The sequence below is a fragment of the Sturnira hondurensis genome, unplaced genomic scaffold (genome assembly GCF_014824575.4).
Source record: "Sturnira hondurensis isolate 20B ecotype Veracruz unplaced genomic scaffold, ASM1482457v3 Scaffold0006693, whole genome shotgun sequence".
Classification (NCBI taxonomy): Eukaryota; Metazoa; Chordata; class Mammalia; order Chiroptera; family Phyllostomidae; genus Sturnira; species Sturnira hondurensis.
In genome coordinates, this window is record NW_028079324.1 from 371310 (window position 1) to 394972 (window position 23663).

Here is a 23663-nt window from a genome sequence, read left to right on the forward strand (position 1 = left end):
GTTAACTGGTTCAGTCACTGATGTCTATGGAATATTTTAGGCTCTTATTTACTTGAGTTACAGAGTCTGCCACAAATAACACCCCCCCTTTTATTACATAATCCTTTATTACGAAATCATAAGCGTGTCATTCTGTGACATAAGGATCACACCTTTCTTGGCCCCTCCCCTTTGGGTCTCCTCTATGGTCTCTTATGGTTCGAGTTTTTCTTTTTCTGCCCATTCCTTTACATGTGGGTGTTCCCTAAGGTTCTGTCTCAAGGTCGGTCTTCTCCTTCTGCAGTTCAAGTTCATCCTGAACTGGAGGAGGAGGCAGGGATCATACCCATATTTTCCCTTATATTTGCATCTCTTGCTTGGACTCCGCAATAAGCTTTTCATTGGCTCCCTCCCTGCGATCTCCTGGAAGCTCCTGCATCCGCAGACAGCTGCTAAGGAGATCTTTTTGAAACCACATTGCTCCTGCATAAAACCTTTCTTTTTTTTTTTTTTTAAAGATTTTATTATCTTTAGAGGGGAAGGGAAGGAGAGAGGGAGAGAAATTCAATGTATGGTTGCCTCTTGTGAGTCCCCCGCTGGGAACTGGCCTGCAACCCAGGCATGTGCCCTGACTGGGAATCGAACCGCGATCATGTGGTTCGCAGGCCCACGCTCATCCACTGAGCTACACCAGCCAGGGCTCTCCTGCATAAAACCTTTCAATGGCACTCTATTACCTACAAGACAAAGTTCCAACTTCTCTTCTTGGATTATACAGCCCGCGAACATATGACCCTTGCCTACAGAGTCACTTTCACTGCACATTATCTCCTTTCCTCCCTCTCCTTTCCTTTTGCCCAGGCCTGCAATTACCCACATGGGAACCCCAAAACTCCAAAAGGTTAAATGACTTGCCAAAGGTGACATGGCTAGTCACTGAAAGCGGTGTTGCAAAAACGCAGGTTTCTTGACTCCAGTATTCAGGGATCAATCCAGTTAAAGAAGATATGCTTCTGTATAAAAGAGTTTAAGGAAAACGACTGGGTTGATTATAATTGAACTTTGAAGAGTCTAAAATAATCTCCTTGATGAATACAGCAAGATTGGAAAATTATTGTGTATAATAAAGTAAGATATTGCCAAACAAAGGTGGCAGAAAAAAACACATATTCAGTTTATCAAAAAAAAAACACCACTAAACGATTTACTTCTAAGTATGAATTAATGTTCTATAAATCTTTATTGGCAAAAAGAAACAGAATTTCTTTCTTGCTTGTGTGAATGAAAATGACCTATAAAACCTCTTTATGGATTTATAACAGAAACGTTAAAATATCTGTAAGGAAGCAATTTCAAAAGTAAATCCTCTCACCGTGAACTTCAAGAGTCATCTGTTAAACTCCGACATTACCAAACAGGCGGTAACACTACACGGGGGACACGATTTAAGGAACTGGCACTCATTTTCCAGTTTCCTGGAAATGCTTAATCTTTTCAATAGCGTTGAGGACTACAGACTCCAGTTGTTGCTTTTTTGTCCTTTCAACAATGACTACAAGCCGAGAACAGGCTAGTAAATGTGTTATCGGCCAACCCATTAGAGTTCCATTATTTTCTGTCTTACATGGCTTCATGTAATGAATTTTTATAATTAAACTAATGGCATACAATTTATTTCCCCCCCTCTTTACTTTCAGGCCCCATTTCTCTTTCAGCTTCTTTGGAATAAGTTTTGTAACAGAACGCAGAGGGAGGGCCCTCCAAGTGCTTCATTACCTTAATTTCATTATGACATTTTGGAAAGCGATCTCTTTTTCTGGCCTCTCGCATTAATGTGCGGAGCTTATTAAAAGGCGTAAGCAGTGCTGTAATTAACAAATCATCCCGCTACCCCTGGCATCTAAGAGAAGTCGGGCTGAGAGGGCGTGGAAATGACTCCAGAGAGAATGCCAGAGGACAGATCCCCAGAAAGTGGCATTTTCTGGACTATTCTTGAGACCCCCTAAATCCACTCTGGTAGATTACATGATTACTCACAAACACTCAGTCCCTTTTTATGCCAGAGGATTATACATCTGTGCCCCACGGAATCAGGGAAGGCAATGTAACTGATTTGGGCTACTTGCCACTTCCAGGCAGAAGGCTTAAGAGCTAATGGCATTATCCACTACGTTCCCTGCCTCTGTGATCATGAAATTATGATTAAGATGCACTGTCATCAGCCATGGTCCCTGAGTGACTAAGTTAAGTGGAGATCCCTTGTGAATCTACCTGGGGGCGGGGGGGCATGTGACATGAATAACACGAATTTTGTGTTAGGCCTCTAGCTTTGGTGACTACATATTACCGCGGCGTAAGTTAGCCTATCCTGACTGGCATCTCTACTCAGGGATGACCCTGTCTCATAGAGGAGGGTGATTCTACAATCTCTAGATATTTTGGAACCAGGGCCAGGGATAGAATAAGCTACTATACTGTCACCTAAAAAAAAATGGGTCCCATTGTTAACCAATGTTAAGAAACTATGTTTCTAAAGGTTTATGTTTATAAATCTGAAGGAACAAGAAAAAACTCTGTAGCCTTAATGACATGTACATACACCTTTCCAGTGAAGGTTTATTAAACTATAATTTGCATACCATAAAATTCACCTATTTAGAGCAGGGGTGTCAAACTCATTTTCACCAGGGCCCACATCAGCCTCGCGGTTGCCTTCAAAGGGCTGATATAACTTTAGGACCGTATACATGTAACTACTCCTTAACAGTTAAGCGAGAGCTTGGCACTGCCGCCGGGTTAGAAACAAGGTGCTGGGCTGGATAAAATGAGGGAGAGGGCTGGATTTGGCCCCTGGGCCTTGTGTTTACTACCTGTGATTCAGAATACATAACTTAGTTGCTTTTAGTATGTTCTCGAAGTTCTGAAGCTTTCAACACAACCAAAATTTGAAACATTTTCTTCATCAGAGAGAGAGAGAGAAACCCCATACCCATTATTAGTCACTTTCCAGCGTCCATTCCCTCTCTCCTGCAGCCTTTACAGGATATTTATGTAAATGGATTTGTAAAACATGCGGTCTCTGGTGACTGACTTCTTTTGTTCAGCATAATGCTTTTGTGGTTCTACCCATGTTATAGCAGTGCTTTATTCATTTTCATTGTCAAATAATATCCCATTGTTGGATATAGCACATTTTGGATCCATTCGTTAGTTGACGACATTTGAGTTATTCTACTTTTTGACTCTTACAAATAATGCTGTCACAAACATCTGTATAAAGGTCTTGCATAGACATATGTTTCCATTTCTCTTGAGTGAAGCAACTTTACTTTGTATAGTAAGTCCATGTTCCATGTCTCCAGGAACTGCCAACCTTTATTCCAAAGTGGTTGCATCATTTTATATTTGCACCAGCCATGCATGAGGGTTCCAATTATTACACATCCTTGTCAACATTCATCATTGTCGTTTAAAAAAATGTAAGCATCCTAGCATGAGTGTAAAGTGGTACCTTGCTGTGATTTGCATTTGTTGTTTTCCTGATGACTAATGATGTTGACCATCTTTTCATATGCTCACTGGCCGTGGTACATCTGCTTTGTAGAAGTGTCTATTAAAATCCTTTGCTGATTTGTAATTGAGTCATTTGTCTGTTTTGTTGTTGAACTATAAGAGCTCTTCACATATTCTGGATACAAGTCCCTTATTGAATATATTCTATGCAAATATTTTTCCCATTCTGTGGGTTGTCTTTTCTACTTTCATTATGATATTACTTGCAGGACAGTAGTTTTGAATTTTGATGAAATCCACTTCATGTACTTCTTTCTTTTGTTGTCATATCTACAAAACATTGCCTAGCTCATTGTACTCCTGTGTTGTCTTGTAAGATTTTAAGTTACAGTCTTATATTTAGCTCATTGATTCATTTTTGAGTTAATTTTTGTGTATGGTGTTGGGGTGGGGTCAAACTTCATTATTTTGTATGCAGATATCCAATTATCAAAGCATGAGGTGTTGTGGATTATTCTTTTCCTATTGAATTTTCTTGGCAGTCTTTTCAAAAATCAATTTACCATAAATACAAGGGCTTCTCATTTTATTTCATTTTTCTGTATTTCTATCTGCAAGTCAGATAGACATACCACATAGTCCTGATGGCTGTGGCTTGGCAGTAAGTTTTAAAATTGGGAATTGTCGGTCCTCCAACGATGATCTTTTTCCAGGTTGTTTTGGCTGTTCTTTGTCCCTCACGTTTTATTGTGGATTTTAGGGCCTTCTTGTCAATTTCTGCCGAAAATCCAGCAAGGATTTTGATAAGAATTGTGCATAATCTATAGATCGATTTGGGGGTATTGCTATTGTAACAATATTAAATCTTCCGATCTGGGAGCATGGGATATTTTCCCATTTATGTAGATCTTCCTTTATTTCTTTCACCAGTGCTTTCTAGTTGTTAGTGTTTAGGTCCTGCATTTCTCTCATTCCTAAGTAGTTTATGTTTTGATGTCATTATAAATGAAGTAGTTTTCTGAATTTTGTTTTTCCAATTATTCTTTACTAGCATATAGAAGAACAAGTGATTTCTGTATTTTGATCTTTCATCCTGCAAATTGGATGAATTAATTTATTCCTTCTAATACTATTTAATGTATTCCTTAGGATTTTCTATATATGAGATCATGTCATCCACTGACAGATATAGTTTTCCTTCTTCTGGAAAGGAAGAAGTAAAGCTCCTTCTATTTATTTTCTCGCCTACTTGGCAGGCCCAAACTTCCAGTACAGTGGTAAATATAAGTGGTGAGAACAGACATCCTTACCTCATTCCTGATCTGAGGGGAAAGCATTTGGTCTTTGACCATAATGTTATTTGCAGGTTTTTCTCAGATGCACTTTCCCAGGTGGAAGATATGAAGTTGAAGATATCTCCTGCATTATGTTCATAGGACTGTCATGAAACCACACAACAGCCTGGGTGGCTGAAAACAACAAAATTTATTGTCTCAAAGTTCTGCAGGTTAGATCCCAAATCAAGGTGTCAGCAGGCCATGCTCCCCGTGAAATGCCCTCTTTCCAGCCTCCGGTGGTGGCTGTCAATCCGTGGGGCTCCTTGACTTGAGGCTGCATCCCTCTAATGTTTGCTTCTCTTGTCACGTGATGTTTTCCATGCGGTTGGTGTCCTTCCAAGACATCCTTCTCTCTGTGTAGGCCTCTTTTCTTCTTCACATAAGGACACCAGTCACATGGGATTATTGGCCCACCATACTCCGGTATGACCTCATCTTATGCTGACATCTGCAAAGACCTCACTTCCAAATAAGAGCACATTCACAGGTACCAGGGTTTGGGCCTTCAACGCCTTTTCTAATCTCAGGGGATACTGTGCAACCTACAACACTTTCCATTCCTAATTCGTGGAGTGCTTTTTATCATAAAACGGTTGGGGACTTTGTCAAATGCTTTCTCTGGAACTACTGAGATGACTGTGTGGTTTTTGTACTTTATTCTATGGATATGGTACATTACATTGATTAAATTTTCTGCGCTAAAGCAACCTTGTATTTCTGAAATAATTCTTACATGATCATGGCATAAAACCCTTTTACTCTGTTGCTGTACTAGGTTTGACAGTATATTCTTAAGACTTTCTGCGTCTGCATTCATAAGGCACGTTGATTTTCAGTTTTCGTTGTTGTGTGATATCTCTGACTGTTAAATATTTCCAGTTCTATTTTTTGGAAGAGTTTGTGAAAGACTGGTATTAGTTCCTTATATGTTTGGTTGGATTCATCAATGAAGCCACCTAGGCCTCGGTCTTTCCTTGGCAAAAGTATAAATTACTGATTCAATTTCTTTACTTGTTAGGGTCTATGCAGACTTTCTGTTTCTTCCATCTGTAATATCTATAACTGTTTCATTTCGTAGGTGAGCAGTTACGTACCCTTTTTTATTTCTAGGATTTGTCCTTTGAGCCTTCTCTTTATTTTCCTGAGTCAACCTAGCAGCAGAATTGTGAAATTGTTCATCTTCTCAAACGACCAACTTCTGGTTTTGTTGCTTTTCTTCTGGTTTCCTTTTCTCTATTTCACTGACTTCATGTAACCTTTTTTACTTCCTTCTGTTTCCTTTCGATTCCATGTTCTCTTTTCTAGTCTCTTAAGTTGGAAGGTTGGGTTACTCAGCTGAGATCTCCTTTTTTAACACAGGTATTTAAAGCTATAAATTTCACTCCCACCACGGCGTTAGTTGAATCCCATAAGTTTCCTGATGCCGTAGTTTTATTTCCGTTCATCTTAAAGTGTTTTTGCATTTCCTCAGTAATTTCTTCTTTGAACTATTGGTTATTTGATAATGTGCAGTATCATTCTCTTATGCTTGCAAATTTCCCATATTTACTTTGGTTATTAAGTTTTACTCTCATTCAATTATGGTCAGAGAAACCACATCATATGATTTTGATCCTTTTATATGTACTGAGATTTGTGCAATGGCCTAACATAGGGTCTAGCCTGGAGGATTTTTTCAGGTGTGATGGAGAAGAACGTTGTTCCGCTGTCATTGGGCGGAGCGTTCTACACAGCACTGTCAGTTCACAGTGGGTCTCCAAGTCTCCTATTTCCTTGTTCATCTCCTGCTTAGTTGTTCTGTCTTCATGAAAGGGAGGGTATTGAAGTCCCCGTTCTGTTGAGTTTTTATTTCTCCCCTCAGTTCGGTTAGTTTTTACCTCACGAATTTTTCTTAATGCTTCTCTTTCTCTACCTCAGAGTAGAATTACGATCTGTCCTCAGTTTGCCGATTCTTCTGCCACCTTAAGTCTGATGTTGAGCCCTTCCAGTGAAAATTCCATTTGTTACGTGCTTCTAAACCCCAGCATCTCTCTTTGGTCCCTGTTTATAAGCTTATATCTCTTTATTGATACCCCCGCTTGGTAAGGCATGCATGCTAGCCCTCTGGATCTCCCAGGACCACATCAGAGCTTTTCAAATCCCCCCGAAGACATCTCATTCCCCAGGTCTTCCTGTGAAGCTTTTCTCCAGACCCCGATTATCTCCACTGGAAACACAGCCTCGGACAGCCACTATTTCAATGGCTGCTGCCGACTGCTTTGCATAACCCCTCTGGAGCTAGGCATTCGTCCTTGGAGACAGCGCAAAGTTGGGTCAAATGACAAAGCTTTGGGTATAGGTTTCTTTTACAGAGCGGCAAGCCAGATCACATCGCCATGATGCTCTGGGTACAAAATGGGTCTTTCTGAGGAACGCGAACCCTGGGCTTCCCTCTCTGGTGGCTGCAAGGCTGCTGACTTTCCATCATACTGTGTAGCTGGGGGACAGTGATGGGACTGGGCCATGGGAAAGAGTCTCGAACCCCGCTGTTCTTCTGGAAGTGCCGCAGGTTGCATTGTGTTGCCAACCTTGGTTAATTTTCAGAGTGCAGACAGGGCGATTCTGACAATATTTACAATTTGTTGGTTTTATGAAGGAGTGGGTTTCCACAGTAGCCACATTCTATTTTCAAGCATGAAATGAGTTACACCGGGAAAAGGGAACGAGGCACAATATGGTGCAATCCGAGCATAATGTTGTTTAAGTCTCTATTAAATATTTATACAGTGTAGCAGGAGCTGGGGAAACTACTCATTACTTTCTGTGCTCTATTGGTGATGTAGGAAGTGCTCTGTAGGCTTTGAGAAGTTGAATAGCTTTCTACCTGCTACGGGAGGAAAAGTGCCATTAGGTTATTGACTCTTTCTCCTTAATCACGTAGGAGCTTTGGGGGAAAACAAACGGGAATAAAAAAATGCATGAAGAAATGGCAGGTCCCAGCAAGAAGAGTTCTGATACTGCATTCATTATTGTATCAGAAATGCAAAACTTGAACTGCCAGTGTGGGTCAATTTGCTGATTGAATTTTGTGCAGTCTGAAAGTAAACAAAACATGTGAAAGAAGAATTCAGCTTCCGGAACTATACATATCCTTACGACAGATAAGGGTATGATCTAATACCACTCACCCCGCCACACACACCAAATAATTCAAACTACAAGCCTCTACTTTCATATTCGAAACAGAACTTTCTCTGATTAGTTCCTTCCTGGTAAAAATAATTTGAGATCCTCATATAGCTACCATATTTATTTATATATAACAAGTTCACCTTCTTTAATTAGTTACGTGATTATAGTATATCTAGATTTCAAATTCCCTAAAGAGTGTCTTCAAAATACAGCTATTTTGTAGCCTTGGGCATGTTTATTTAAGAATTGGATGAATTATTGGAGTTCTTGCCTCAGATAGCTTCAAGTGTGATATAGCCAAATCAGCAAGGCTCACAGAAGATTTTGCCTCTCTATTGAATTCATGTACTCTTAGCTTGGTCAAGCACACAAGAACTAACGGTATCACATTTGAAAAACTTTTATGCTGAATTTGACACAAAAGCCATCACAAAGCAGACAAAAAGGAATTTCTCTTTCAAAAGCTAAAAGGGGAAGGAGAGAAATGGAAACTCTGAGCCTTGGTGAATCTTTCTTGACACTGGAAAAAGAAGTTTAAAATCACCAAGAAATAATTTTTCCCAGAATTCATTGCCAGGTTTGGAGCAATCTTAATAGTCTAGGGAAGAGGTTGTGGAGTCAACCAAGGTACAGCCCAGTGACAGTCACTGCTGGGGGTTTTAGGTGCCAATGGTCCGTCACCATGCCCCTTATGAAGGTTAAGTGGCACCATGTCTCATAGGATTCTGTCATACCTGTGGCAGGGAATTTGATTAGGATAGAGGTCCTGTGTGAGTTTCCCTCATTTGTGCCTTTCCAACTCAAAAGAACATTACTGGTTTACCAGGGTCACAGACAAGACCAAGCGAAGCCACGGGATTGACAGAATCAACTACTTACTTTGTGCTTTTGTTTCCAAAAAAACTAAGGGCTATATCAGAAAGAAAGGAAACATATATTATGGGCACCTTTTAATGGTGTGCTCATTAATCATTAACACAACAGGCCATCGAGAGTCTGTTCTTTGACCAAATCTAAATTCTCCAGTTGTCGTCTCCTTCCACCTTTCCCATACTTTCTTCTTCTTTTTAAATAATTCTTTAGACTTCCGCCAAGATGGAGGCATAGGTGGAAACACTGTGCCTTCTCCCACAACCAAGTTTGAATACAACAAAGGTTTGGAGAAACAAAGACACAACCAAAGGACAGACAATTGAATTATACGGAAGTCCGACTACATCTAACTGTTCAACGGGGACGGTAAGAGGGGCGGAGCCAGCAGCGAGCAGGGTCAGGCAGGACAGGGCCCCCGACCCAGGCGCGCAGGCAGACGGGAACCAGTTGGGGTGCGGGGCAGACCGCGGGCGCATATTTGCGCACAGTGAGACAGACCACGCAGGCCCCAGGGGGTGAGGGCTGACGGCAGTGGCACACTCGCGTGCAGTGGGACGAAACGTGTGGGCCCGGTGACTGACGGCAGCAACTGCGGCACCAGTGAGGGCCGTGGCGGCAGGCAGGGGACAGGACGCCATAGTCCCTCTTTGACCCCGCCCCCACATACAGCGTCACAACCCAGTGACTTAGTTGCCCTTCAGCACCGGTGAGGGCCATGGCGGCAGGTGGCGGACAGGACGCCAGAGTCCCTCTTTGACCCCGCCCCCACATACAGTGTCACAACCCAGCGACTTAGTTGCCCTGCAAGACCAGTGAGAGCCATTGTCCCTCTTTGACCCTGCCCCCACCTACAACGTCACAACCCAGCAACTGAGTTGCCCTGTTCTAGTGAACACTTTAGGGCTCTGATCCTGCTATGGAACAGGCACGAACAACCAGAAAGATGGCACAAGAAAAACTCAAAGTCCCAGAGCCAATAACTCTAAGCGACCGAGAAATTGCTAGCCTCTCAGAAGCACAATTCAGGACACTATTTATCAGGATGCTCACAGAACTGGTTGATTATAGTCACAAATTAGAGGAACAAAGTTACAAATTAGAGGAACGTGTGAGGGCTGGACTGATTGAAATGAAGGGAGATGCACAGGAAACCAATAGTGATGGAAAGGAAATGGGGACACAAATCAATGGAATGGACCAGAAGGAAGAACAAAACATCCCACCAGAAAGGAATGAAGAAATGAGAATTCAAAAAAATGAGGAGAGGCTTAGGAACCTCCAGGACATCTTTAAACGTTCCAACATCCGGATTATAGGGGTACCAGAAGGGGGAAAGAAACAGCCACNTAGATGGTAGGCAGAAAATAGATAGGGGGGAGGGCGAGAATAGTGGGGGAAATATAGAATCCAAAGAACTTGAGACACGTGGTTATAAACTAAGGGGGGGAGAAGGGTGGGGGAGGGAGGGTGTGGGTGGAGGGGATTGAAGGGGGGGGAATAGAACAACTGTAATGGTATAAGCAATAAAATAGATTTAAAATAAATAAATAAATAAATAAACGATTCTTTAAATTTTACTTATTTATTTAAAAGAGGGTGAGAGAGAAACACATCTATTTGCTATTTCACTTATTTGCACATTCTTTGGTTGACTCTTACATATGCCCTCACTGAGGATAGACCCTGCAGCCTTAGTGTGTGGCAATGACGTGCCACCCAACTGAGCTCCCTGGCCAGGGCGTCCTTTCCATACTTTCAAGATAGACTTTTCTCACATGCCATCTCAGATTTGATTTCTATTTTGTGAAGAGTTTGTTATTGTTTCCTTTCTTTCTCCACTATTTTTTTTAAAACTCAGAGAACCGGTTTTCTAAATGTCCAGTGAATAAGAAATGGTTGCAGATGGGACTTACAAAATATTGCAAAGAATTAAAATGACAAGTATTAAAAGTTTAGCAGTAACATGGATAAATACTTCGGCAATAATCCTTTGAAATCAGAAATCCAAATTTTATCTGTATCCTGAAGACAATTAAAAGATGTGGATAAGAAATGGAAGAGATTAGAGGTAAATATTAGCAATTATGAACACCAAAATATCTGAATTGGAGGTGATTTTTTAAATTTATTTCAGGTTAGATGACTGGTTTAAATTTTCAAAGACTATAAATAACATGGCTGGCGGTTACCCTTTGCAACATCATGGATGGAACTGGAGAGCATTATGCTGAGCAAGATAAGCCAGGCGGTGAAAGACAAATACCATGTGATCTCACCTATAAGTGGAAACTAATCAACAAAACCAACAAGCAAGTAAAATAGAACCAGAGACATGGAAATAAAGAACAAACTGACGGTGACCAGAGGGGAGAGGGGAAGTGGATAAATGAAAAAGAAGGGGAAGGGTCAGGTCAAGAAACGGATAAAGTACTCATGGACAAAGACAAGGTGGGAGGGCTGAAAGTGAGGAGGGGGGGGAGTGGGTCAACCATAACTGAACAACAATAAAAAAAAAGAGCCCTGGCCCTGGCTGGTGTGACTCAGTGGACTGTGTGCCAGCTTGTAAACCAAAGGGTCACCGGTTTGATTCCCAGTCAGGGCGCATGCCTGGGTTGTGGGCCAGGTCCCCAGTAGGGGGCGCACAAGAGGCCACCACACATTGGTGTTTCTCTCCTTGTCTTTCTCCCTCTCTTCCCCTCTCTTTAACAATAAATAAAATCTAAGTAAAAAGAGAAAGAAATAAAGAGCATGAAAAAAGAAAAATAAATAAAGTTAAAAAAACATTTCATGGTGACATTGAAGACCATCATCAGTGACGCAGGGGAGGCTGGCTGCTGTAATCACAGCTCCCTGGCTCTGTAGACAGAGCCTGATCGATGATGGCTTTACCAGGGTCACTGGCTCTCTTGCTAATCATAGGCACAAAGACTCAGAAAGAATTTATGGAGAAAAAGATCTGTGTTCAACTCAATCAATGTCCCTTTATGTCTATTTTCACATTTTCTTCTAAAAGAAGATTATGAGTGATAAGCCAGCTAATGTCCCTTAGTGGTGACAACATATTAGACATAAAGTCCAGAGCTCTATTTTATAGGCTCTCTTTTATAAGAATTAAAAATAGTAGTTTCATTAAAAATGGAATCTAATTTTCAATGACTTTTTTAGTTTTTCATACTAAAACAGAATATGAAAACTTCTCCCCAGTGTGGTATTTTATTGCTTTTCGGTTCTACCTGTTGACTTATCAGTAATATAACCTTATTTGCCAATTCATAATTACAGGTGTCTCCCTTTCTGATTCTCATGGTGTTTCTTGATTTGTTGTACTCCCATGGACAATGAAGTAGAAGACACAATCTGTGAGGTCATTTACAAGAGTAACTGCTATGTATTCCCATCTGAACTCTGCTACTTGTGAGAGTTGTTACCAAACTTCTCTGGGCTTCAACTTTCTTCCCTGTAAACTGGAAAAAATAATAGTACTTTTCATGGAAGGTTTGTGAGAGCATGAAATAAGCCAATTTATGTAAAGTGACTAGTGGTTCTTGACAAATAGCAAGTAAGTACTCACTAAATGTTAGTATTGGCATTGGAATTACTCTTAGATTTAGCATATGTCATTGTGGAAGTGACAGGAAAATTACAGCCTTGGTCATCCTTATCTGTATTATGAACTTACATTGAAATTGCAGCAATATATATGATTAAATTCCTCACACAAACAAAAACATCAGTTTCCATAGATAACGGCTGAGCCATTTTTATGATGCAGTTTCAGCCTGGCTATTGAAAAGCAATTTTTTAATCTCAACAGTTTCAGAAAGATAGCAATTATAATACAATCTTATCTTTGTTTTAGATGTTTAAAACATCTTGCTTGCTCTGACAGTGAAATTGGGTTCTCTTCCTTCCATATTTTCTTTTGCAATTCTTTCTGTCTCTTATTCAGAGCTCTTTGCATTTGCATTTCTGAGAGCTAGCAAATCCTAATTGTTCTGGCTGTCGCTTTAGGATTCTGGAAGGTTTTCAGACGATCATTTCTCATTTGCCAACTTCTGGAGTCTTCTTCCCCTAATCAAATCTGTCACTGTATGCCTCTTGTCTCTTTCCCCTCATCTAAGTCAACAGTCCAGGGCAAACTCCTTTTCCTTGTCAATTCCTCCTCACCCGTTACCTACTTTATTCCATGATTTGCTAGATTCATAGACTCCTGCATTTTTTGAGAGGAGAAAGGAATAGCATAACATACTGAGAACCTCATGGATAAGACCAGAGCATTTAAGAGTAAGCATACAGGTTCCACATTTCACATCGTCAGACCAGGAATTGGGAAAATCATCATAAGACATTCATAATTCATCTATGTTCATCCAAGTGAGAAAGTCTTAGTGGTAACTAATGTCTCATGAAAGAATACATTTTTATTTGTCTACATGTTGCCTCTGAATGAAGTAATGATGAGTCTATAAAACCCGATGTGACTTTCTAACATTCTTGCCATATAAATAAATACCTTGTCCTCACAATAGTTCAGGTCCTTTGGGAGAGTAGATATGGCAGGGACTAAAAGCTCAGTAGCTCATGATTCCCATTTACTCTTCCTGAAGTTACATTGGGAACCACTTTTGCTCAATAGGCTGTGGGTGGAAGTGATGTATACAACCTCCAGCCCAGGTCATACAACCCCACAGATCCCACTATTTCTCTTCTTCTCCTCCACTAACCTTGGGCAGCCGTGAGTTTAGAAAGCTAGTTTCATAAAACTGGAACGGCCTGGATCTCCACATTACCATTTGCGGGATAGCTCCCACGAAGAGCACTTCAACCTCTATTGGACTACGAGACAACCACGCAATTAACCTTTACCATATTAAGCTATTGAGACTTCAGGGTATCGTTTTCGAATGAACTTAGTGTAAGTACATACGCTCTAAAGCTTAGCATAGCTTAACACTGCCTAATTCAGAAGTGGAAGCCACTTCATCTAAAAAAACGATATGACTTTTTTTCTCAGAGGACATACCTAATCTGAGATTCAGATGTCTGTTTAGCAGAAGGCCTTTTTCTGCCAGAACAAAAATATCTATAGAGGGTTTTGATCAAATACTCAGTCTGATCAAGTTCCCACCAATGGGCTCCCTTGTTTAAAATTTCCTAAAGGCTATCCTTTGGTTAATATTTAAGGGCTTTCTGAACAGACCCATAAATACAAGGTTTGAAAGAATTAAATGCGTGTAAAATGCTCTGCATAATGCTTGATAAAACATAAGTCAAACAAAAATTATTGCCTTTCCCTTTTCTTTCTTTTAATCTGGAGAGTTGTAGTCTAGTAAGTGGACAAAATATAGTGCAGTGTTGGGGGACAGGGGAGGTAGATGGGGAGAAGGGGGGAAGGGGGGAAGGGGGAAGGGGGAAGGGGGGAAGGGGGGAGGGGGAAGGGGGGAGAGAAACTGGGCTGGAGGGCAGAGCAGGGGAACACAGCGCTTGTCTCTGCCGTACACTTCCTCCCATCCTTCCCTTCTCCACTCGGGGCCCTCAAATAAGGGAGCAAAAAGTACACCTGTTGCTTTTTCTAGGAAGAAATCAACTGATTGACTTTACATTCCTACATAACTGTGCCTATCAACTGTGAAGCAGTTTGAAAAGATGGTGCAATGTAAAAACTCAACTCATTTTATTTATTTACCTTTAAAGATTTTACTTACTTATTTTTAGAGAGAGGGAAAGGGAAAGGAGAAAGAGAGGGAGAGAAACATCAATGTGTGGTTGCCTCTCCAGCACCCCCCACTGGGGACCTGGCCTGCAACCCAGGCATGTGCCCTGACTGGGAATCGAACCAATGACCCTTTGGTTCACAGGCTGGCACTCAGTCCACCGAGCCACTAAGCTCAATTAGTTGTAAGATCGATATTAGCCATCCATTTTCCTCTAATCTCTACTTTACTTGGCTGTTCATTTCGGCTTAAATGTAATTTTCTTTTCAAAAATTTACATTAAAAATCATTACATTTTTATTCTTGATAGAATTATATCCAGTGTACCTGGCATTTAATTTGAAGAACGGATCTTTGATGCTCACCTTGGTTTCTTTGATTTTCTTTTGGATTGCGTCCGTTGTGTAGGGCCCCTCCTTCCAGGAGTCTAGCCTGGCTCTGGCCTGCCCCAAGACCTGCTCAGCTTCGTCCTTTGCTTCCAGCCATTGTGTTGAATCCTTTAACATTTCATTCAACTGTTGCCTCCGGTTCTGAAGGTGTTCCTGTACTTCATCCCACTGATTCTGAATTCTCTCAACTGGAATAAAAGGGGAAAAAATAAATATACAGAATTCAATGCTAGCCTTCAGAAGGCATTTTCAAGTTAACATCCAAAGAGCTCACATTTTCTGTTACTCATTAAAAACTGTTCACTTCGTTAGAGCTAGGGTGATGGACAACTGCATTCCTTACTTGCTTTTCAATGACAAATATAAGCTTCCGTTAAATTATCTTCCTGAAGGTCACCTAGAACATCAGCAGTGTATGTAAACATTTAATTCAGTCTGTTCTCAATGCCCATGAAGAACTTCTAGAAAGGTTCTATACCAGAATACACCAGACACGTCGCCCATGCCACTTCAATACCCAGCAGTCTGACTTCCAATGCCACCATTCAGGGGTCATTCCTTGAAGGCTGTGTGTTGCCACAAGGAGCTCGTTTTGCCATCTAAGTGGTGGGCTAGATGCACCAGCGAGCTGGCACTTCTCTTCCCTCTCCACCTCCAAGGAGCAGCCTATAGCCAATGACGGATGGTAGTAGGTGCTCGGGTATGAATCTTTTAGCTCCCATGGTGCTAAGGGAGGGAACAGTGAGGCGTGTGTTTTTCAAGGGTTGCAGAGCTCTCCCAGGGACATAAAGCCCCAGCAGCCCACGGGGTGACCTGCTTGATAATGCACCATCCTTTACGGGCTGCCTTGCCACACCCGCGTCACTTCCTCACTCCCCTACTGATATTTTCCTCAGCTCCCCAGTGAACCACTTGCTCTCAAAACCTTTTCCTAGGGTCTTTTTCTGAGGCAACTCAAGAGCAGACAGGCATTCTGGAAATGCCTGTAGATATCTAAATGCCTTTTAGATACCTTGTAACGATATCTAAAAATTCATGCCAATTGTATTTGGTAAGGATGGCAGGCTTATAGTGAGGCTGTGTTTTTTTGGTATCATTGTGAGTCAAAGATGGAAGATGGATGGCTTATAGATTACACTCTGAAATACTTCATTTTGGAAGGTTAAAAACGAATATGACCACACTATTTTGTCTTTTCCATGAATGTCCACACCATCTTTTCTTTATGCTGGTTTCATGAAATGGAAATAAAGCCATAGGAAGCGAGTACTTAACCAGCATCAATTTTATCCCTTTAAGTAAGACACCTGACAGGCATTCTAAATTTTCCCTAAGCCTCACTGACTACCATGTGTAATTGGTTACTAATTTCTCTAATCCAGAACTTCCCTCTTTCTACATAGTACCATGGCAAAGCTCTATTATACTCTGCCCGTATGTGTAAAATAGACTCCATATAGTCTCCCACCTCAAGTCTGCTTTTCACTATAATGTCTACACTTTTTTAAACATATTTTATTTATTTACTTTTAGTGAGAGAGGAACGGAAGAAGAAAGGGAGAGAAACATCCATGTGTGAGAGATACGTCGATTGATTGCAACTCCCAAACTAGGGACCTGGCCTGCAGCCCCAGCACATGCCCTGACTGGGAATTGAACCCGCGGCCTTTCGGTTCACGGCTCATGCTCAATCCACTGAGCCACACCAGCCAGGGCTAATATCTACACTTTAGACAGTAATAACTAATACAGGTCTGGCCACGCACTCTCCTATTTAAACTCTTCCATGTATCTGCACCATCCTCTGGAGTATCTTAGCTCGATACACATGCTCCTCTGTGGTCTGGCCCGAATAGTCTGAGAGACCTATTAACAAGTGACAACACATTCAGGGCGTAGGAAATGCACCAAAGGTGATACAAGAACTAGGCCTCACAGCGGCGCTGCTGCTGCTACCACATCCGGGCACAAGAAATGACGGAAGGGAGAAGCAGCCAAGAGCTGAGAGTCACAGGGAAAAACCACCTTCAGGAGAGCAGTAACCTTCTGTCAAGGGACACAGTCAGCCAGAGGCAGCTCCACGGGGAGGCAACCAGGAGAATAAATATCCTGACCTCACTCTGCCTGCTCTCGTCAATTTCCCGCTAGGGCTCCCCAGTGGCCAAAGCAACTGGAAGCCAAAGGGTACGGGCGATCTGCAATGACACAGAGCAGCCTCCCAGAGTACGCAGTAGGGTAGCGAAGGGCAAAGACCCGTTGCGGGGGGACAAGGGATATGTATACAGCGCAGTGTTATAAAATCCCGGGTCTGCCTTCATCATGTCAGTTTAGGCCTTCTTCATTAACCCTATCGCGGCGCCATAAAGTTTTGGGAAGTTCGGCCTTAAATGAGGACTCGCGGTGTTTGGTAAATGAGCATCAGGACTAGATACAAACTACCAGACTAGGGATTGTGGCATGAAATCAAGAATTGGGTACTGGGAATATGTGAAGCCAAGTGAGTGACACTCATTCCTTTTTTTCTTTTCTTTTTAAAAAAGATTTATTTATTTTTAGAGAGAAGGGAAAGGAGGGAGAAAGAGAGGGAGAGAGACATCAGTGTGTGGTTGCCTCTCACATGCCCCCTACTGGGGACCTGGCCTGCAACCCAGGTATGTGCCCTGACTGGGAATCGAACTGGCAACCCTTTGGTTGGTTGGCAGGCCAGTGCTCAATCCACTGGGCCACACCTGCCAGGGCTATGGGGTTCATTTCTGCCTGGGTGTTTGATGTGTGTTGCAAAACCAGTCAACATATTATATTCCAACTTCAGATAACACGGCCCAACCTCTGTGCAATGTCAGTCTCTCATTACAATTGTTGGGCACCATTATTTTTTCTGTTTGTTTCATTATTACTGTGGAGCCCACTGGGTAGTGCAGCGCCTGTTATAGCTGAGGTTTAGAGTTCTCAATCATTCCACTTAATCCTGAGTTTACAAAATGAATAGTGTCAATGGTATTCTAAGGAACTGTTTAAACTATAAATAAAAATGTCGGTAAGTGTTCTGAAATATTTTTCTAGCACAGAACAACACAGAAGTGATTCTAATTACAGACCATTTCTTCATCCTATCATAGCAGGCTACTTTATTATGTGTAATTGGCACTGTTTTCGTAGCCTATTGTCATATACTATGTGTAACTGAAAATAATCAAATTAACTTCCCTTAAAAAATCTTTGATTCCGAGTTGCCTGTGCCTAAATCAGACTTAGTGACATGACACTATCCTAACAACATTTTTAGAATGCTTAGTGTTTCTTATATCCACACGGTAAGCCATTCATATTCATGCCAGTGAATTTTTTATACATCCTATGGTCCACTTCAACCAAGGTAGATAGATATAAGCCATATTTTTTTAAATGGCCATTCTTGACACGAAGAAGTAGTTTTTCCTATTATGTGGGTAGATATTTAATTGTGGAAAAATGAAGGAACTTTTATAGCCTAGACCGTTCTTCCAGAAAAACATTCAATTAAAATTTTCATCCCAAAGTGGGTAAGTGTGTATAAGTGTGTGAGCCATAAATTGGTTCACTGGTGGTGTGCATCCCACGAAGAATCTACTTTTGCATCCTTGACCTTCAATTCCACATGATCATCAGATAATACTTCACTAGATAAACTTATAGGCTACAGACTCACTCAGCAATCCATCTACTACTCTAAGTCCTGCTCCTCATCAATCCGCCCATCTGGCCCGTGGGCTCCCATTCTCCACACCACCTACTAGATAACAGGCATTATGCAAAGCACTGGCTGGGTAAACAAAGGAGCATCAGATTCCCTGCCTTCTGGTTGGTGCCTATTAGATGGAGGTATTATTCATTCTCTATCAAAGAATCCAGGATGAGCAGCTCCGGGGAAAAAGATAATGAGTTCAGTCTTGGACCTAATCAGTGGGAGGTTTTGAGCGCATTCCACACAGGCCTATTAGTGCGGTCAGAGGGACCTGAGGTGCGGTCCCAGAGCTGCACGGGGTGGGGCAAAAGTCAGCTTAGAGCTGCTCCCATGGAAAATAACACAATAATCAACAAATCATAATACAAGAATAAACTCTGTGGTTTGCATACTCACAACTATAAGCCTAACTTGCCTCTCCCCATATATTTTGAGTGAGAGACAAATGCAGGATTAGAAATCGTGTCGGAAGAGTAACAGAAGCCATCGATGTGAATGCATTCCCATCAGCATGGTGTATTGATGAAGCAGAACAGAATGTGAAAAATAGAGTCCTAGAAAATACAATGCATAGAGACAGACTATAGCAAAAGTAGCCAATAGGATGAAACATGGCTAGAGAGGCAAGACTCCGTGGAGAGCGTACTTTCGTAGAAACATGGGCAAGAATGAATTTCAGAAACACTTTTGAATGCCTCAGATATCACGAGAGATAACAAAATTCATATACAAGAACGTTGACTTGAGTACCTACTCTGTTTTAAGCTCTTTGCATGTATTGTCCCATGGAATCATTATGATGACCTTAAGAGGTAAGTATCACCGTTTCTGTTATCGTTGTTGCCGTTCTCTACATTGAACAGATGAAGAAACACAGACGATGTTAAAGAGCTGCTTTAAGGTCGTCCGGATAGTGAGGGGCAGAGCCAGCACTTGCACCCAAGCAGTCAGGCTCCCCAAAGCTGACGCTGAAAGTGCCCATTGGCTTTGACCACACGGGATTCCTTGAAGACCACACAGAAAATGATTTGGGTGGAGGGCTAGACATCTGACTGTAAGGAGTGGACAAATGAATCAGCCAGTGACGGATGTGAGTTGGAAGACAATTACCCCTTATGGGTGACAACAACTGTGAGGTGTATTTTTTTTGTCTCTCTCAGACTTCACTCAGCAGGGTTGAACGGCAGCAGCCCACAGGAATAACCTGCTCAATAACCGGCTCCGGTACTGGCTTCTTTCCTTTCCCTCTTTTGCTGGGCCATTGCCCTACAACTTGGCCTTCCTGGGATCACCTGAAGCACCTTCGCTCCAATCCTTTGTGTGCAGGTCTGTTTCTGGGAAGAACCTAGTCTAACTTAGAGTTCTAGTAAAAAAACAAACCCTAGTGTACAATCCAGGGTTTGATTGCAATAACTATCCAATGACTTAGGCATGTAGACTGTTTCAATCACTCATGCTTCCTCTTCATAGAGATGTAAAAATGCCACTTCTGAAGCTAACCCTTGCTGAACACCTGGAGTCTTTCCTCCTGCAAAGCAGTCATGGCCCCTTTATTGCACTTCACATTTACATAATTGGAACTCTGGCTTACGTCTTTTACATTACCCTTTTATTTCCCCTTTATTTTTCATGATCCCCATTAGCAATAAACAAATATTTTCTGGGCATCCTTTGTTTCTAATACTGCCTTTGCACCAACCCACCCCCTTTTTTTGTGTACAACATGTTTGCTGTCGTTTTTACTGGTAGAAGATTCTCATTTGATAAAAAACAGATAAATTAAAAGGCATGGGAGGTGAATCCTATGAGCTAAATTAATCAATGATCTCCAACATTCTTTTTTTTAAAAGAAAATTCTAAAGGCCTGCTTGGTGTAGCTCAGTGGATTGAGCACGGGCCTGCAAACCAGACAATTGTGGTTCGATTCCCAGTCAGGGCACATGCCTGGGTTGCAGGCCAGTTCCCAGCAGGGGACTCATGAGAGGCAACCATACATTGATATTTCTCTCCCTCTTTCCTTCCCTTCCCCTCTAAAGATAAATGAATAAAATCTTTAAAAAAGAAAATTCAATTTATTTATTTATCTATCTATCTATCAATCAATCTATCTATTTATTTATTTCTGTCTTGAGAGAGGGGAAGGGAGGGAGAAAGAGAAGGAGAGAAACATTGTTGGGTTGCCTTTCACATGCCCCCCCGGCCTGCAACCCACGCATGTGCCCTGACTGGGAACTGAACCTGCGGCCCTTTGCCTCACAGGCTGGCACTCAGTATACTAAGTCACACTAGCCGGGGCTCTAACATTCTTAAAGTAAATGTAGATCAGATGGAATCTGTTGGCATGTCTTGTTGCTTCAGCTTGTCTTTCAAATAAAATTTTAGATGGAACAGTATTGAAAAGTACATGTATATATTGGGTAAGGATATTTTTATGGGCATTTTCAAATTCTGAAACACACTGAGCTCTAGAGGATAATAACAACAATAAAAATATCACATTGCTGTTAACACAAGTACAATTAGATGCATACGAGAAAGACAGTCAGCAGATGTACCTCCCCTTGTGAAATAACCAACCATATGTGAGCATCCATTTTGCATAGCGGAAATTATGGAGAGATTTTTTTCCTCTGCAAAAGGATTCCCCATGCAATTTCCCCATAGAGTCAATTTATCAAGTGCATTTAAAATATTATTTGACTTGCATTTCACCCCCAGGTATTGCATACTTCCCATGCACTCTCGCAGAGATCCGCACTTATAGTCACCAAAAGACATGCACTTCCTACATTGGAAGAGTCCCCCAAATAGGAAACTACCCAAATTCCTATCTACTGTAAAACGAATAAATACTTGGTGGTATATTTCTCAATAGAATAGTATCTAGCAACAGGAATGAAACATCTACAACTATATGCAATAATATATATTAATGTCACGGACGTGCTGTTAAGGGAAAGGTACCAGCTGAAAAGGAGGACGCACTGTTTCATTCCGTGTACATGATGTACAAGACCTGGAAAAAGTAAGAACACTCTGGAAGTCGCAATAGCGGTGACTCTTGTGGGACTGGCAGTAGCTAAAAGAGATAGGTTCTCAGGTTCTGGGCATTTCTTGATTGGGGGGATCATCACACACACGTATTCTGTTTGTGCAAATTCACCAAGCTAGACATTTAGGATGCGTGCCCTTTTCCTGATGCATACTGTCCTTCAATAAGAATTTAATAAAATATCATTTGATTTGCAAAACGTGTTCTAATATAACTTTAGAAAATTCATCTTTTCAAAAGGGTTGCAACCTGTGAAATATGCATCACGGTGGCAGATACGAATGACAGTAAGAGACATATGGTTTCCTAAGGACATGATACATTGTAGACGGGAGATCTGTGGGACAGAGAGCATTTTAGAAATACTCATTGGACAATGAACCAGACAAGACTCACGGAAACAAATCAGAATAACCAAACAGCTATTCAGTTACTTAATGAAAGACGCAAAGTAGTATTCTAAGAGTAGAACCTGCAGAAATGTATATGAAAAAATTTTATGTTTGATACATGTTCCATTGTGCCAGGGAAGGGAAAGGAAACATAGTATCTGAAGATCATCAAAGAGAAGCTGATATCTTGGAACTCGACCGCTGTGGTGGCTGGACTTCAAATAGACATGGTAATTGTCCATAATTGGGCAACAATGCAAATGACAGAATCTGACCACACTTACAACCCTTCGCCCAAGATGTTATTATTAGTTTTCATCCAGTACCTTAATGATAGAGCAAAGATATAGTATGGCAGTGTATTTGGTTGCTAGAGCCCATACTGTTAGATGTACATTTATACTAGATCCATCTGACATACAAAAGGGAATTAATAATAAAATATACGCATATAAACTCAGGCAATCTGTGCATGATGGTGATTGAAGAGCTATCCAAATGTGTGCATTTCTTCTCTCTGAGGTCCATCATGAAAAGCTTCTCAACTGATTTGTGCAGTAAGTAGATGCTGGATAATGAAGGGAAATAAATAACCATTGCTCAGACTCAGGATGACAGACCGGATCTCAGCATGTGTCCGGATTTACGGATCTCCCCAAGTGTCAAAGTGGAAACACAGCAATCATGTCAAGAACCAGGATACTGTGGAGAAGGAAACGGTTCTGGTGATTAAGTACTCACTGATCTATCACCTCTGGTTTTTAAGCTACCTATGTTTGATTATCGATATACATTATTTTGATATAAATCCCCACAATGTCTCTCCATGGGAAAAATGTTACTTTTGAAAATGAAATGATCGCGTTTTGAATGTACATTGCAACAGAACAAAGAACAGCTCCGTTGCAATTTCTGCACTGAAGTTACAGCCTGAGAATTAGAAGTTACCGTGATTAGGTTTTAGAGAGACACCTTGACAATTCAATTTGCAAATGCGGATTCGCCACAGCTTTAATTGCCTCCACTGAAACACTGAAATAATGATAGCTGCGCAACCAAAGCATTGCTGTGAAGGTAAAGGTCAATAATGAATAAAAGCCTCAAGAACCACACTAAAGCGAGGGGTGACTGCTTCTCCATACAAAGGAGCTTCAACAATGCATTACTGTCATCAGCAAAGATGCGTGATCCGCTAAGGAGAGCACACTGTGGATCTCAGGGGTTCCCCAGAGTACAGAGGAGTTCAAGGTAGAATAGATCGAGCTGGAAGAGTTAAACTACAGGGAAGCCTTGTGGGGTCATATGGAGAGGGGAAGAGTAGCGTATAGGGTGCGGCAGAAGTAATGTCTGCTTCAGTGTGGCTGGTAGGGTGATAGTTTGGGTGTAATAATTTATAGTTTTCATTTGAACATGTCACCTAACATGTCATACGATGCGCTTGAGTATGATAGTGTTATGTTGCAGAATTGCATGCTTATGATTTTGCAATCAAAAAGGGGTGTTATGTGTGCCAGACCCT

The 23663-nt window shown here is 41.4% G+C and overlaps 1 protein-coding gene across 1 annotated transcript in view; it reads right to left on the minus strand.

The window, feature by feature from the left end:
- Positions 1 to 23663, minus strand: part of DMD (dystrophin) — a 1607686-nt gene that overhangs the window by 333715 nt on the left and 1250308 nt on the right. Inside the window, exon 53 of the mRNA XM_037050278.1 lies at positions 14953 to 15164. Within this exon, the coding sequence (XP_036906173.1) occupies positions 14953 to 15164 (212 nt within the window). The remainder of the gene's footprint in view (positions 1 to 14952; positions 15165 to 23663) is intronic.